General features: G+C 36.6%; 1 protein-coding gene across 15 annotated transcripts in view; it reads right to left on the bottom strand.

Moving 5' to 3' along the window:
• The window catches only part of MAP3K7 (mitogen-activated protein kinase kinase kinase 7), a 51,177-nt gene that overhangs the window by 24,711 nt on the left and 9,128 nt on the right, over positions 1-17,338 (bottom strand). For 11 of the 15 annotated variants that reach the window (XR_012586285.1, XR_012586286.1, XR_012586287.1 and 8 more), the window contains exons 2-11: positions 13,393-13,503; positions 11,972-12,037; positions 11,019-11,064; positions 10,208-10,346; positions 8,957-9,081; positions 5,070-5,198; positions 2,743-2,873; positions 2,235-2,316; positions 899-1,050; positions 97-256 (exon numbers count right to left, since the gene is read on the bottom strand). Coding sequence is in view for 12 of the 15 variants with exons in the window: in XM_074581113.1 (XP_074437214.1) it covers positions 97-256; positions 899-1,050; positions 2,235-2,316; positions 2,743-2,873; positions 5,070-5,198; positions 8,957-9,081; positions 10,208-10,346; positions 11,019-11,064; positions 11,972-12,037; positions 13,393-13,503 (1,141 nt within the window). In the remaining 3 variants the exon portion in view is untranslated. Of the gene's footprint in view, positions 1-96; positions 257-898; positions 1,051-2,234; positions 2,317-2,742; positions 2,874-4,078; positions 4,270-5,069; positions 5,199-8,956; positions 9,082-10,207; positions 10,367-11,018; positions 11,065-11,971; positions 12,038-13,392; positions 13,504-17,338 lie in introns of those variants that run through there. The other 4 variants (XM_074581124.1, XM_074581123.1, XM_074581121.1 and 1 more) reach the window with 3 other exon arrangements.

Raw genomic sequence — 17,338 nt, 5'->3', positions numbered from 1 at the left:
TTTGTAAGACTATGCATGTTTTACATCTTCCTCCCTTCTTTCCTTCCTTCCAAATCCTTAGTCTTAGTCTAGCCCCCAAACATCCTTTAATTTTACCTGTGATGGAAGCTATTCTTGCTTCTATTTCAGACATGTCAGCACTCATCCTTTTGGCTTCTCCTGAAACAAGGGCTGACTGTGGTCGCGCACGAACATCTGACAAGCTCTCCACACTGCTCCCACGAGACGGGGGTAAGCTCAAACGGCCAGGATCACCCTGTTTCAACAGTCACATTTTTAAAAAGAAAAAAAGTTCTGCAGAAGCCCCTCCATGATATGCATCATATGTAGGTTAAAATATATTTCTATAATGTGCATTTTAAAAGTGACAAGATTTAAAATTTATAATTCAATAAATGGTAATAATTTAGCTATTATTGGCATACAAGAACCCAGTATCTGCAACTTTCAAAAGAATCTAACTTTACACAGCTAAAAATTGAGTAGAATTAGGCCAATATTATCACAAGAGGATCTTTTGTATTTTTTCATCCTACTTGAAATAAAACAGTATTTTAAAAATTCACATGAATATTTAGTCCTTTCATGTCATACTAATATTTTGCTTCTAAATTAAGGCAGCAATTTTCAACTATAAGTTTCTTTTAACCTAACGAATCCCTTTAAATAAAATGAACTATTTTTTTATTTCACTGGAGATCTTATTAGAGCCTTCCATTTTACCTTTTTGGAATCACTCAATATTTTTCCATCCCCTTTCATGTTTTTTTTCCTATAACTGTCTTCAACTTTGTACTATTTTTGAAAGAAGACGCTAATGTTTCATAGCGGTTACAACACTTCTGTCCATCTTTGTCCATTTCATTATTAGTATTCAAAATTGTACGTGTTGGCTTACCGGCTGCTTGGCTGTATTTTTCATTTGCTGTGCCAATTTTGACTCTAAACGTTTAATAGTGTCATTGGTAGAAGCTCCTTGGAAATCACTTGGTTCCATGTTAGCATCACTCTTGTTACTTGTGTTTGTAGAAGTGATGTCCATGAATGAACCTGTAAATCAGTAACAAGGAAAAATATTTGAGAATTTCCATTAAGAACACTAAAGTGCATCTCTTCACTTGAGCACTCTGAGAAGCCTAACTTTGCTTTAAAGCAACACTTCTAAAAACTTTTAATGAAAGGCAGGCTGCAAGACTGCAACAGATCCATTAATGTAACAAGGAAAAGGAGTGAAAAAGACAGAATACATGACTAAGTACTATGATGACAGTCAATCTTTAGCTTGCCCTGAAATTATTGGGGTAGATGTTATATTAACAACACAACCAGCAACCTCATTCACAATTAATGACAAAGTCCATCATTAAACATAGAGGAGCACAAATACCTGAAAAATAACAAACAATATATATTCACAGTTTAAAGTGATAAATCATATCTTAAAATCATGTTCTGAGGGGTGGTGAACAGCTAGTAAAGTCAGTACAGTGCTACAGCTGAAAAGGTTTTGTATATACAGGTCACTAAGTTGCAAAGTAGCCAAGGAAACTTTATCCAAAATAACAGCAATTTGTTTGGAGATAGAAAACAAACTTAACCAAGCAGTGGAAGGTGAAGACATCTAAGATTAAAAACAACTGAAGTGGGAAAACTGTACTCTAAAAAATGAGAAGACCGAATGATCTTTATTTTCTATTATTAAAAGGATTTCTCTGAAGGCAAGACTACCTGAAAGCCTAGCCCACATTTTGTTCCATTCACGTTTCTAGTGATTTCCTTGCACGTCGCTTAAATCACTGTATTTACTGCATCTTAACATAAAACTACTGCAAGTTTAATTGCGGATATCATAACTGAAAGAAGGTGCAGCTTTCAAGAATAGTCAAAAATTTAAAAGTGCCAACTCCTAAACGTTACATACGAGTGAAAGAGCATCAATTGCCAGCAATCTTCATGGGGAAAAAAAGGAGACCTTAAACCTGGACATTCAGAGACAGCTCTCATTATATGCTTGTTCACCACTAAAGGTACACTTCAGCAAAACCATTTGGCTAAGAACACTGAATATGATGTGGTGTGAGGACTCAACAAGAAAACAGATTCCTGCCAATGCTTAAGATCTTTGGAAAGGTTACATTTCCCAATTTGAGTTCAAAATCAATATGAGAATGTGCTTTATAATCTATCTGCATCGTTTCACGTTGCTGCTGTTCTCTCTTATTATACAAGTGTACCTGTACTAGTGGCAGAGTTACTTTGGCCTTCATCTGAATACTGGCAAGGATACTGCAGAGGTTCATCAGCTCCTGGAAAGTACTGTGAAAAAACAGCAATAATGTGATAAAAAAGTAATTAACAATTGCTTTAAAATGATTTAAATAGTAACTCATAAAATAATTTATATTTATACATATGTAAAAACATAATTACATATAATGTTTATAATTATTTAGAAGATAAATAAGTGCAATTACTTTTAGTAGTATATTAAAATACACCTATGACTATTTTCATTAATTTCCCCAAATCTGTTACAATTTAGTATACCTCTCACATACGAAGAGGAATTATTTCCCTTCTCTACTATAGTAATTTGATAATTTTTATTAAAAAGAGAGGGAAGGAGAGAGAAAATATGCAAGTCCACCTTTAGAGTGTGATAAAAGGCATACCTTTTATAAATCGATTTCCTAACTGAATAGATTTAAAAAATGGTTAAGATACTAAAATAAAGTTTTATACCCGCATCAAGTGTGTCATTATTTTAACAATTTCCTCCATGGATGGTCGTTGTGAGGGATCCTTGGACCAACAACGGGTCATTAAACTCTCAATTGGTTTAGGTAAGTTTTTGATCAGTGGTGGCCGAGTACCTATAATTGAAAGTAGACAAAAACCTTAATTAGTTAAGCAGGCTGTAAGACTACTGACAGCGACTGAACTCTCTCTGGTATTTCGCTAAATAAATACGGGAAAACATAGTTAATTGTAGTTTGAAAGAACTGGCCTGTACTTATTTTTCTCTCTTGCAAACAAAAAAAGTCAGAAAAAGTTCCTTTGCACTATATACAAGTTACAATTACATATAAACAAGTAGAAAGAAAATTAAACTTTTCCTGTGGTAGTGCTCTGAATAAATTTCAAACCAAACTGACCAAACCCAACATATTACAATGGCTAATGAATATGTTACCACTTTCTGAAGAATAAAGCTCTAGACCAAACTAGGAAGAAAGCAGTAACAGCCTTTGGTTCCTAATGTGGTACTCACAAGAAAAAAAAAAAAAAAAAAAAAGAAAAAAAAGAAAAAAAGAGGAAAAAAAAAAGGAAGAAAAAAAGGAAAAAAAAGTAATTTTGAGGGCTGATTTTGCTCTTAATAGCTTCCTGAAAAATTATTAAAAGCACTGGAAGCACCAATTTTGGGTGACTTTTTTTTACAGCCCATGCATGCTTTTTATTACATATTTTACTTCAACTGTTGTGTAACTATTCAACTGTTTTTTGCTTCAAGTTTCTACTCTTTTTACTGTTTCAACAATGAGTACAATTAATGGACGTCCATTTGTGTTTAATACATGAGATGTAGTGACATTTTGCATAGAAAGCAGCAAGTATTTAAAAACGTATTAACCATAACAAGTAATACAGGAGGTAGGAGTGCCACAGTGGTTTCAAGTGAGATGAAGTGCACTAACATTTCTTTCCTAAGAAGCAAAAAAAGGGGGGGGAGGGGGAAGAAGAGAGAAAGAAAAAAGGGGAAGTTTTTACGGCAAAAGTAGGGACAGATAGAGAATTTGTCTTCCCCTAAAGGATACCCCCACACCTTACTGAGGCTTTCTGATTTATGACTATTACATTTACGCTTTCTTTAACAGTTAATGCTTTTATGCAAGGCACTCATCGCTTCTAATCTCAATGACTTGTGTCCTTGAAAAAATGAAATGGAGAATCTCTTTCTTCATTCAAAAATGCCATTTGCGAGCATCCATCTTTGTGCATTATTATGACTAAAATGCTCATCCATCCTATCACTGTCTGCCCTTTTCTCTTCTTCATTGAACAGGATGCCTGTGCTCACCTTAAGCTTCTATCATTAGTACTGAAGCAATGACACTCAGGCTGAGTACTGGCCTTCATTGCTTGTTTGTTAATTACGTCTTCCAAACAAGTTCGTGCTTTCTTTGATGTTGTCTTTCACAAATGGCAGAAACTCTTTGCGGACATTCACTGAACTACTTCACTATCATTACTTTATTCTTCTTAAGACTCTGCTTTGCCACGGTACCTAAAAACACACTGTTAAAAAAGTTACATGAAGAACTTGCTACATGAAAAGTAGCATGAAGATACTACAGTCTATTATTCTGACCAATGTGGTACCACTGCCTTCTTTTGTCCACTTGAATCCAGCCATTTTCTCCTGTTTATATTCTAAGCTCCTAAGAATCTGTTCTGCATAGTACCTAGCACAGTAGGATCCTGCTCCATGACTGCAGGTACCTAGACATAAAGGTAAAACAATTCAAACAGCAGCACAAAAAAAACCCAAAACCAAACAGATGCAAACCAAAGTAACATTTTTAAGGCATAACGTTCCTGCAGGAGTTTGACAGTTTCTCGCATTTCTAAAGACAGGCCAAGTTACTTGAACTCACATATTTACTGTAGATACTCAATTAAAAAAATTTAAAAAATTTAAAAATACAATTTGTCTAATAAAACTGTCATTCCTCCAGACAGAGGGGTTGTGGATTCTTTTTGTAGCACACGATTCAGATCACTTTTAAAATGGAGTGTCATAACAAAAGAACATGGCTCTTTTCCCTTGTTTGTTCATACACTAGTTACACGTAGCAGGAAACGCAAGCACTGTAGCAGCCAAATAACACAAAACCCACACTGACACAAAAGTGGCAGTGTCTAACTGTTAAGCCTTTATGAAAAAAATGCATATTTAAAGAAGTGTAAAATGGAAAAAGTAGTAATTTAAAGCTGCACATTTAAGAATGTTTAGCAAATTTAAAGGTCAAATACACAACTTCATATGCAGTAAAATATTTTCAACTCACCATTGTGAACTGCCCACATTATGCGGAAAGCCGGACCACCAATCTCATCAAAAGGTTTCCTACGGGTGATTACCTCCCAGAGAATAATACCCCAACTGAAAACGTCACATTTTTCACTGTAATTGCTACCTGGAAGAAAGCCAATGATGTAATTTGTCTCTTTTCTATGTAACACATTAAAAAGAAGTCCAGTTTGAGCTGATAAATAGCTCTATATGCTTCCTTTCACTTCACATTTGTTTTGCTGAGAAAAAAACAGTTTTCTAAAGCCGGCTGATTCACGCTAACTTAAGTCTGAAATCATTTGACAGTAGGATCGTTAAGGATGCCTCTCTCTGGAAATCAATCCTTTCACTTGCAGTCATCCTGAAATGATAAAATGCGTCAGTTTCCTTATATAATATAAAACTCATTTTATTAAGTTTCAAAGATCTCTCGCATTCAGGATTTAACTGACTATGCTTGCTTCCTCTAAATATTCTTCAACTCACTTCTTCCATGTTAGTCACAATATGCCAGCTGATAACATCTCTGTCATATCCATTGCTCTTTATTAATTACAGGTCTTTAGCAGATCTAGAAAGTTACCATATGAACAAATCAGCAGATTCCTCAATTCCTCACCATCTGATTTCCTTCCTGTTTATTATTCTTACTCTTTTTATCATGTCATTACTTAAAGTTCTTTGACCATACGTTCAATATTTCTATTTCACCTTTCAAAGGTGCAGAAGACACGCAGGTGGTACAGAATAATGAATAAAAATGTTCAGAGACTGCAAAGAAAGAATGTATGCTCTGTAACCACAACTCATGCAAATACTCAAAAGAAGTGTGAATGGCTAATGACGTGATAATAAACGTGTGAATACAAATCATAGAGATTGGTTCATCTGTCTTCTAACAAGGATCAAAACTGTCATTGAGTGGTCAAGAGATTTTTTTGTTAATACGTAATCAGAAAGCATAATTGAGACAAATCATTTCATAAATAGTGGAATTAAAGAAGCCTAGTTACACGTGCATACCCATCATATAGATTCCAGCTGCAACAGGCTCCACTCTACCTATGAGCCGTCTCCCTCTGCCCCCATACCTCTGACAGACTCTGTGAGGACAGCAGCGTGTTCTCAGGCCAGTTCTTGCAGACCAGCTGGTTTGCAAGGCAGAAAGAGAGAGCGGCACAAACCACAAGTCCTAAGTGAAGGCACTAATTTGGACTTTTCCCAGCTACCGATTTTACAAAACTCTCAGAACTTGGCATCTCCAAAACTCGAAGTGGTTGAGTCATCATCCCTGGAGGTATTTAGAAGATGTGGATGTGGCACCTAGGGACATGGTTTAGTGGTGGACTTGGCAGTGCCAGGTTAACGGTTGGACTTGATGATCTTGAAGGTCTTTTCCAACTTAAATGATTTTATGATTCTTTACACCTGTATCAAAGTAGCTGAACACGGCTAATGAGTTCAAAAGTTCCTGAAGGGGAATAGCAAAGTCAGCTTTACCAGTCAGCTTTTTTTTCAAAAGGGCTGGGGAAAAAACGTATCTCTTAAAAAAGGCAGATTGCAAAGGGAAGCAAAACAGTCCCTCTCACCTATGGAGCCATAGCACTTCCGTGAAACACAGCCTATGACAGGGAAATAGTGTTATTCTCCTGTTTGAGCAAGGAAATTCTGTTTTGTGGCTGAGAAATCTTGGACTAATTCTGAAAACTTAAGAGTCCAAAAGAAGTGAGAGAGTATTCTCTATCATTTCATTGTGTAACAGACCAAGGTAGTTTAACAGACAGACACAATCATTCCCCAATTTATCCAATTAGCCCAAAGCAATTTTAAAATAGTTTCTTCTAAAGGGAGTTCCGAGATTAGAGCAGAAGCTCTCTTTCACTTTATCCTGATCTAAATAATATTGTTTTCAGTTAGACTGTTTGATCTGTACAAGCCTTTAGGTACCCTAATATTTAAAATGAGGGGGAAATCTCAATTTAGGACAATTACTTCAATAAGCACTCTACCATCTACAACAGATACTTCTTGTGCCTTTATTCTTCTCATCTAAAAATGTTAGTACTAGAACAGGACTAAAAAAATATTTGCATTTATTCCATTGTTGAATTCTGATGCAGTAGCATAAGCAAACAAATTTTTAACAATTTTGACATTTGACATGATAATTTTAGTAGTTTAATGACTGTTTCAAAAGTAATTTGATATGCTGCATCATAGAAGCTACCAGATTCCTTTCTTTCCTTGATACCTGTACAAAAACTAGTGTCATTATAAGTAAATGCTTTCAGATAAAAGTACATCAAACCAGTGTAAAGTGAAGGCTTTTGCTGCTGCCCAACAATACATCTGCAATACAAGATTTCTTTGTTCTGCCTTGCTGAATTCATACACCAGGGGAATTAGGATATGCACTGTAAATTCCTACTATAATATACTTATTTCAAAATCTGTTTTCAGTTAAGATTTTTCACTCAAAAAAAATAATCTAGCTTTAACACAGATTGTCCAACTGATTATTTCTAGAAGAAAAAAAATCTCTTATTTATACAATTTAATTTAATAGTAAGCAAATGTTAAGGAAAGCAGCATTCCTAGCTAGAGGTGAAGAAATAGAGCAGGTGCCTCAATATAAAGTGACAGAATGGAAAATTTTTAGGCACCAGAATGAAACAGATCAACCTTGGCTGGGTCCTCTGAGCAACGTGTGGGAAAAAAAGGTCCTTTCAAAAAAAAAAAAAAAAAAAAAAAAGCTCCAAAGGTGGTATCTGGGAGGAAACACCTCCTAAAAATGTATATGGACATATATCATTTGCTACTTCTCTCTGGAATAAGGACAGTAAAAGAGGCCACTTGGATCCACAGTCTGGGAAACCACCGCTGCACACAGGCACTTGCCAAATATGTCAAAACCAGGACGCTTGCTTCCTAAAGCAGGAAGATGACTTCCCCAGACCACTCTGCTAATCGCAATAATAATTTAGGGTATTGACTAGCTAAAAGGTGCTTAATTTGCAATCTAATATTGACCGGATTATTTCTGATAATCATGCAGCAATTGATAACTTGGTATCAATTCAAGCTATCAAATTAAATCAAAGTTATCAAATTGGCATCAAAGATATCAAATCAAATATGCACCAACTTGATAATTAGATAATTATCTAGTGTCTATCTAATTATTAAGTGTAATCTGTCTTTCCCAGCTACACTCCAAGAAATAGCTTGTTTTCCTACTTAACTAAATTAACTGTTAATAACAAATTTCTCGGTAGGTAGGAAAGAGGAAGTACATCAAATCTCTAGATTACACAAAAAGAAGATGGAGTTACAAGAAAGTGGGGGATTGAAAATGAAGGCAATTATGTTCAATTTAGAGACACTAACAGAGGAATTCTAAAGATAAAAGCTGATCAGAATAGGGAGTGAAAGTAATGACAGTGTATTTAAGTGTCAGAAGAATTTGAAATGACTTAAGAATCTTGGGAACAGCACAATCCTGGGGAAATAGCCCTCTGGCTATGTTTTACCTGCTTATAAAATAAGAAACAGCAGCTGTCTAAAGGTACTTCTTATGTAAATCTCAGCAATGACACAAATAAAGGTGCTGCATCTTCATGTAATTAACTAATACTAACGTGATAGAGTCAGTTCAGTGCTGCTCTTCGAAACTTTGCATAATTATTTGACAATATGCAATCATACAGATTTTTAAATAAATGTGTGACTTCTGACAAGACTCTTTTCAGCTGTTACCTCAAACTTCAGTACCTCGACTGAAATAAATAAAGATTACATTATGCTCTTTTTCCTAGACCAAATTAATTCACAGTTGCATCCCTCGAAAGAACACATAATATTGACACTGTAAATTATTGTTACCTTCAAAAACTTCAGGTGCCATCCAAGCAGCACTTCCCTTATTGTTGGTCATGTGTGTTTGAATATCACAAGCTGTACCAAAATCACAGATTTTCAGAACTGTCCCCCCAGCTACCAAGAGCAAACTGTCAAAGAAAAAAACCAAATTAAAATATTACTAGACTATTTCATCGTACTAAACCACTGATTTTTTTTTATCCCAACGACTATCACTCTAATACAGTTGAATATCTAAGGCTTTGCTTCTCAGTGCTTTAGGTTTATAGTTTGAGAAATAAGTAAGGTCACTTGTGCCTATTCCGAACATACGAAATATTTTAAAATAATCAAAATATATATTGTAATTTATTAATATTTCTACATTAGATTTTACATAAATATATTTAGCCACAGTAGAGCACTAAACATACGTTGACAAAATTAGCCTTTCAGATGCCAGAGGCCGAAAAACAACAAGTGCTATTAACAACTTTCCCAAAAGACGAATGATCAAGACTCCCATTAACGTCAGTCAATGTAGCTATTTATTTAAATGAGAGCACTCGAAGTTACATGTTAACAGCTCTCTAAATCAAAACTGGGGATACAAGAAAGAATTCAAGATTTAAAAGCTTGGCTTCAAAACTGCAGGCAACCCCCAAAACGGGGTGATCCTGCTGATCCCCAAATCTCTGTTTCCACCTAATCTGTGGAGCCAGATCTGAAGCTGTAAAATTGAGTCAGATCAATAAACTGGCCGGGCAGAAAACTATTCAGTTTTGTTTCAGAAGAAAGTCATGGGAGATTCTGAGAGGGGTAGTGGAACAGGCAGAAGGAGGGGATAGAGGAGGATGGCCATGTGGGAAACGAGCTCTAATGTATCAGATTAAATATGACGTTAAAACCAAGCAACCAAACAACCCCCCCACCTAACATTCTCTTATTGAACACCAGAACCCATTGTAAAATTGAGCCATTTTAAATGCCTCTGATTAGAAGCCCTATCGCTATCAAAATCCTCTTCCATGATGCAGGACAGGAGCAGGATGTTTTTCCAGTTTAACAGAAAAGTAACTGAGTACAGGTAATTTCCTGTACCATGCACCATCATTCTGTAACTGAAGTTTCAAACGCACAGCCTTCATTTAGAATATAGTACATCCAATAAAGTTAGTATCAATTAAAGGTTCTTCTTTCTAATGCAATGAAATTATTATAAATGATCTTAAATTCCAATTGTAAAAAAATAGGAAATATGAGCCATAAACCTACTTTGGTGGTTTCAGGTCTCTGTGGATTAGAGCCTTTGGTTTCATACTGTGGAGATATGCCACTCCTTGGGAACACTGTAAACACCAACTCATGGCATGTGCAGCAGTATAATGAGGCAGAGGTTCAGCACCGTGCAGCACTGCAAAACAAAGGCACAAACTAAAAAGAACTTTATTGCATATTACAACAGATACAATGGAGTTAACACCATACCAGTCAGAAAGCTCTATGAAATACAAGTAATTATCAATGCCTCATCACTGCAATTGAAAATATCCTTCTGCAGACTGTTAAAATAATGGAAATGTCAAAATATTTTCCATTTTTTAATATGTTTTTCGTAATTTTTGATGTTAGAATTCAGTATGAAAGGTGTTGTTTGTTCTTAGCTATCCCTGGTGAAGTCTATGTTATACAAATGCTAAGGGAATTTACAAGTTAAGGAAGAATCTTTTCAGATATTCCACCGGAAAACCTTAAATAACTTGTACAAAATATAACAAACTGGTATCAAGAAACAAAACAGTGGGCTGAAAAGTGGTTTTTAAAAGCCCGCTCCTTTATCCTTAAAATTATTTTAAGAATTTCAAAGAACCACAGAATGGTTGGGGTTGGAAGGGACCTCTGCAGGTCCACCAAGCAGGGTCAAGCAGGCCACCTACAGCCAGTTGCCCAGGACTGTGTCCAGGTGGCTTTTGAGTATCTCCAAGGATGGAGACTTATGTTTGAAACAAATTTATACTTTAGATCATGATTACCCTAACACTAGCACTTCAGCTCCAGGAAGACAGTACGTTGAAATGATACTCACCATTGTACAAAGAACCTCCTTCAGCATACTCCATAACAAGACACACCTTTGGGGGAGGAGGGGACAAAAAATAGGGATGTTTTAAATGTAGGGGCGGAAAACAGCTTTTGTAAACTGAAAGGAACGTTCTTTGAGAGGAACTGCAAAGTCTCCATACATAAGTTAATGGAAAATTTATCTATGAGGAAAGAGTCAGTCTGAATGGTACATATTTACGTATATGAAACAGAAATCAGTTTTACACTTAGTTCCCACTGTAAGTTAGGAAAGGAGAGAATGACGTCCCCGTCCTTATCTTGAAAAGCAAATGCTGTCATCAAACTGCAAGTCATTTGCCTTTACATTTTTTTAGTGTCTTACAAAAAAATTTAAATACCATGCCAAAAGAATGTCACTAGTACAAGGAAAAAGGGATGCAGCATTACTTTAACGAATAGACCAAACTAGAATTAGCTAAGGATACATCTGTCCTGTCACAGTCCTTGGTTTTCTGCTTTAAGAATTTGTGGGACTATTTGCAGCTGTGGCAGAAAGAAAATCCTGAAAATTGCATATTTGACAATATGAAGTGATTTACAAGCTACGAATCATGTGTTGCTAATGTATTTTCTTTTTCATATTGCTGATTTGCAATTAATAGGACTGCAGATGTGAATGACATTACATATGTAATACCCCAGATGCCGTTCTGACAAACTGAATTACAATTGGTGTTTAGAAACAGCATTTAGGGTGTTCTTGCAAGAATCTATTTCGCATAACAGGGGAAAGAAAAAACAAAATCCTGAAAATATCAACCAACATACATATCTGTGTATTTCTTTATTATGTCTAAACCATACAAAATATCTATAAAATATATATTTCTGAATATAAAATACACATTTTGTGCATTGATGCTTCCATACGTTAGGCTAGTCACCTTTTGTCATACCGACAAAGCTGTAACTTACTGGGTTTAGACAGGCTCCATATAACTTGACAATATTGGGATGGTTTACTCGAGATAGTTGTCGAAGCTGCAATACAAATCAAACTTCATTTCAAACCATGGGAAAAAAAGGCTAGTGCTTTATTTTCACACCTATAATTCATACACCACAACAGCAATTACAGTTTTATATATCTGCATAACCCTAGATGGTGATTTTAGGAATTACAAAACTGATATCCCTGTTTGCATTTTAATTTATGTAATCAGGTTTGTGTCTAACTGGAACTGTATTTAAAAAAAATTTTAAAGAAATTAAAGAAAGTATTTTTTTCCATAGCGTAGTAAAATCACACAAGTCAAACACTATGCAACTATGACCTCTATAGTTTCAGTGCTCTTCTGGGGCAGCTTATGCTGTTCATCATCTAGGGAGCAAATGCTATTTTTTTCTGTACACTTCAGAATTCTAAAAAAAACCAGAATGGAGTATCACAACTGATGCTTGCACTGTGTAGGGTTTCCTGAATCCCAGCAATTACTGAAGTATTTCTGGGTTCATCTTCTCAGATCTCTTCTGAACACAAAAATGGTGAGAGACTGATCAGATCTGCTCAGTATTAAGTTAGACTTACATTAATAACACTGAAAACTTTCCATGGTAATGAACAACATATAAATATTTACACAGAAAGGCCTACTACAAATGCACTTCCTTTAACCCTTCAGTGTGTTACATTTTTAGTTCCAAAATTAAGAGATTTATTTTTCACATATTTTGTCTATCTTGAACATCCTAGATTCTTACTGATTGAATACTAAACAGCACATCACAGATGTATCTCATTGAAATTACATGGCTAACTTTTGAATTTAGAAAATGTTATGTATCTCAGGAAGTTTATCAGTATATCTGAACTACTAAACATTCTGAAGAAGTAGACACTGAATAGAAAAGAGCGATTGCCCTTAAATGAGTTATATGTACTAATAAATAAACTTATATGTAAGAAAAAATAATGAAATTATTAGAACTGCTGAAAAAAAAAAAAAAGGAAATGATTTCAAGTATGGACCTGCTTGTATTAAGAACCTATGCTGTAGCCCTTGAAGTGTTAAATCAGCTCCAGGATTTTGGTGGGTATTTCAGCTGCACCCTGACTCCATAATGGGAAAGAATCCAGGAACTGGTGTTTTCCCAACCTGTGTGACCTCCTCTCTCCCCGTCTGCCTTCCGGTTTTTATGGCATGTGAACTAAAGGAGCAGCAGTATGCTCTGCCAGGTGTCCTGTTCTGCATGACAAGGGGTTCAGGCCTGTACTGGGTACCACAGGCTGCATTGACCTTGTAATACAGACATAGCTTTTAGCACACTAAATACACCCATGAATTGAAGAAAACAAGCTCTACCAAATCCCACCTTTTCCAGCAAACTTACTGTACCTCTACAATGAAGGCTTTTCTTTCAGATTCACTTTCTATTTGTTTAATGGCTACATCTTTAGCTCGCCATTTTGCCTTGCAGACCACACCAAAGGCTCCTCTTCCAACAACCTAGAAGAAGATAACATGAAACACTTGAGTTAAAACTTGAAATGGTTTCATTTGCTGTGCAGGACTTCACAAACAGAAAAGAAATTTAACTTTGAAAACTGAACATACAGAACAAAGTTTTGCAGCAGCAATTTATTATTATGCCATCAAAGCATAACTGGTGCTTAGCTAAGCTTCCTCCAGAGATCATTTACAGAAGAATTGGAAAACACACATAAAAAACATCTTATTATTAACATGCAGTAACAATATTTCAGCAAAATATGATCTTAATTATTTCAAACAAGATTTGCTCAGAAGAAAATTAGGGGAATGATGGCAAATTTATTTTTATAGATTTGAATCTATCTGCCATATTCATTTATGCTTGCTAAATAACAGGAATTTGTAGAATCATAGAATGGTTCAGGTTAGAAGGGACCATAAAGATCATGTAGTTCCAACTCTCCTGCCATGGGCAGGGACACCTCCCACTAGACCAGGCTGCTCAAAGCCCCATCCAGCCTGGCCTTGAACACTTCCAGGGATGGGGCATCCACAGCTTCCCTGGGCAACCTGTGCCAGTGTCTCACCACCCTCATTGTAAAGAACTCCTTCCTAATACCTAATCTAAATCTACCCTCTTTCAGTTTAAAACCGTTATCCTGTCTCTACATTCCCTGATAAAGAGTCCCTCCCCATCTCTCCTGTAGGCCCCCTTCAGGTACTGGAAGGCCGCTACAAGGTCTCCCCGGAGCCTTCTCTTCTCCAGGCTGAATAACCCCAACTCTCTCAGCCTGTCCTCATAGGAGAGGTGCTCCAGCCCTCTGAGCATCTTTGTGGCCCTCCTCTGGACTCAATTCAAACTTCTGAAATTTAAATGCATATGCAAACAACTGCACAGAACTATGCTGACGTCTGGATGAGGTGCTCAATGTGCTCAAAGTTATCCTTTCATTTTCTCACAGGTGCCTCAATAGTGTGAGAACAGTAAATTCTCCTGAGTCCTCTAAATAAAGCACAGTATCTGTATAACCTATGCTTTCTTTATGTTTGTTGAAGTCTGCTTTCTAGTTTATTTGGAATGAACATTGCCTAAAAATATACAAAACCAGACAAGAGCCATAATTCTTCACCGTAACTTCACAGAAGCAGTAGTAGCAGCTTCTGCATACTACATTATTCAAGAATCCTTTAACATTTGCTGTGAAGAAGCTCTAACACCACCATTATTTTGGAGTAGTTCTGTGAAATCAAGCACAAAAATGAAAGCAGGATAGAGAGAAGCATCCTTCTTCTGTGAGATCACTTTCAGTTACTGGTGAGATATAAAGTATGGTGAATGGAAAATTAACTTCTTTGCATTATGTTCTTCAGGAAAAAATGGCAACATATACAAATAACAACAAAACACACATACGCAATATAGAGTTGAAATTAGAGGGTCACCAAAAGAGTGACCCTAGCTGGTACAGGAAAGCACAGACAAGCAAGTTGTTACACATCCACCCAAAAGACAGGTGGAGAGAAGAGGAGGAGGAAAGGGAAGGCGCACAAAGGCACAGAAGCTAAGGGACAGGAGCTCCTCCAACTCCAAAAAATGCAAGGCAGTGCGGATGGGAAGGGGGGAAGAAATGGACCAGGGGCTGGGTGGGATGTCTCGGATTCCGTATTTGGCCCTAGCAGCTTTTCTTCACTGTTGGTATTAACAGCATTCTGTGCTTGTGTTCTTAGTCCTTGATTTCAAGTAATATTGTATGTATCCTGAGGAAAAAATCAGATGCTTCTAATGAAATAAACAGTTTTTTGGGAGGTGAACAAAAAGAGACGGGAAAGCAAGGGGAGTAGGGAGAAAGTGGAATAGAAGCATTTACAAATGTGATTATCATTGCAGTTTATATGGCAGAATTTAATTTTATTTTCTCAAATGAACATTATTTTGAATGGAAAACCACACTTCCCAAAATTACAAAGCTCTTCACTAGAAAGACAATATTTATTTATGACTTTATGCAATAAAAAAGGGAAGGTACTTTGGAGGGGGGCAGGAAGGCATATTCAAAATTAAAATAGAGAAATGCAATGTAATTAAAAGACCCACAAAATGTTGAAACATAATATTGCACTCACGTTATAAAAACAATACAGGCTTATAGGTTCACTAGTGAACTCACTCCTAAACAGGATGATTTCTTGAAAGAAAAATGCGATCTGTAGGAGATCAGTGAATAACCACACATTCCCAATGCTGAAACAAAACAAACTGCCTGCTGCCTGAATGCTCATCCTTTGAAGAAATAACATCTACTAATTTCACCTCTTTTTTTGAGATGCCTCCCAATATAGTAATAATTCAGAACATAAATTAAGAGTGCTGATCCAGAGAAGGCAACTTGGTAACCAGGACCATATGAGCACCTATCAAGGCTCCATGTCAAAGCGAACTGACTATCATGTATGAAAACCATGCTTGGATTAGGGTCTCGCTAAGTGCTTTCCTTATGAAGAAATAAATAGTGAAGCTGATTTTCCCTGAGAATGGGGCAGATAAGGCTGCAGGTGCATAGCTCAAGACCTGCTAAACTTTCATGCAGAATATGAGAAAGTCTGTAATCCAGGGCCCTATTTGAAAAGGGGCAAAATACAAATTAAAATAATAAGATTTTGTATTAATAAAGATGAGAAAAGGGGAAGTATACTCAATATTTTTGTAAGGTTACATATCGATACGAGAGATGGCCGCCCAGGAATGGTGATCAACGGCATTTTCTTCTTCTGGTTTCTTTAATACACACAAAGAAGTATTTTTCTCTTTTACATTACAGCATGCACTTAGCCTTCCAGGATCTCCTAGCTTCTCCCCCTCTACAACAGCGGTTCATAGACTGAGTCCACCACAAGATATCCAGAGTAGATCCACAGAACATGCCCCATTCTGCCCTGTGTAAAGAGGGACCTGTTAATTGTAACCTCCTCCCCCAGCTACATCGGACCTTGACTTATAAAATGCACCAACTATTTTCTTGTGGTGCACAACCAAGATTGGAAACACCAAGCCATATAAATGATAGTCAAGCAGCCTACGAAAATAGTACGTATAAACAAACTGGAAACAGTGAGTCACCAGAAGACTTGAAAGTCCCAAATAGTCTCCCTTGGCATTTCCTCTTCTCTCTCAGACCACATTTTGAATAAAATTCCCCAATTTCTTGGGGTTGGCAGGCCCCCTACCCTCTTCTGCTGGCACAAAAGAGTTGCCTGCTACAGACCCTCTACCCACCTTGCACAGTGCATGACCAGACCTACAATTTAAGAAAAATTGTGTATATGTGTCAAAGTCTGCATTTCACAGAAGCCCTGATTCACTGAGCACATGGAACTCCGACAGCAGCCTGCTCACACCTGAGAAGTGCTAAGCACAGACAGTTAGCAAGAGAAGGATGACACAGAGCAACCAGGCAGGACAAACTGCACTGGCAGCAGCAATTCAAGGTGTGCTGCTCCCATATGACATGGAGGAACCCAAACTGGTCAGGTAACTGGGAAGAACTCTTCCATCCACATAGGGAAAAGGAAGCATGCATATAATGATTTGTCCCTTCTGGATACAATTGGCCTTATTGTGCAAGACTGAGTGAGACCCCTTTTAGAGGGCTCCTTTTCTCAACGTACCTTTTCTTACACTCTTTCACAGTGATTGACTATGACTTTGTTACATTTAATCCAATGACACGGAAAAAAAATTCTATTTGAGAACAGTGCATATACTTCAGTTAGAAGATTGGTCTCAGATACATCTGATAAAATGTAATGAAGCAATCTGACTTTTTTTTTTTTTCTCCACTTAGCCTGAATC

Source organism: Larus michahellis, chromosome 3 (assembly GCF_964199755.1).
Source record: "Larus michahellis chromosome 3, bLarMic1.1, whole genome shotgun sequence".
NCBI lineage: Eukaryota > Metazoa > Chordata > Aves > Charadriiformes > Laridae > Larus > Larus michahellis.
This window is presented reverse-complemented; position numbering and strand designations above follow the sequence as displayed.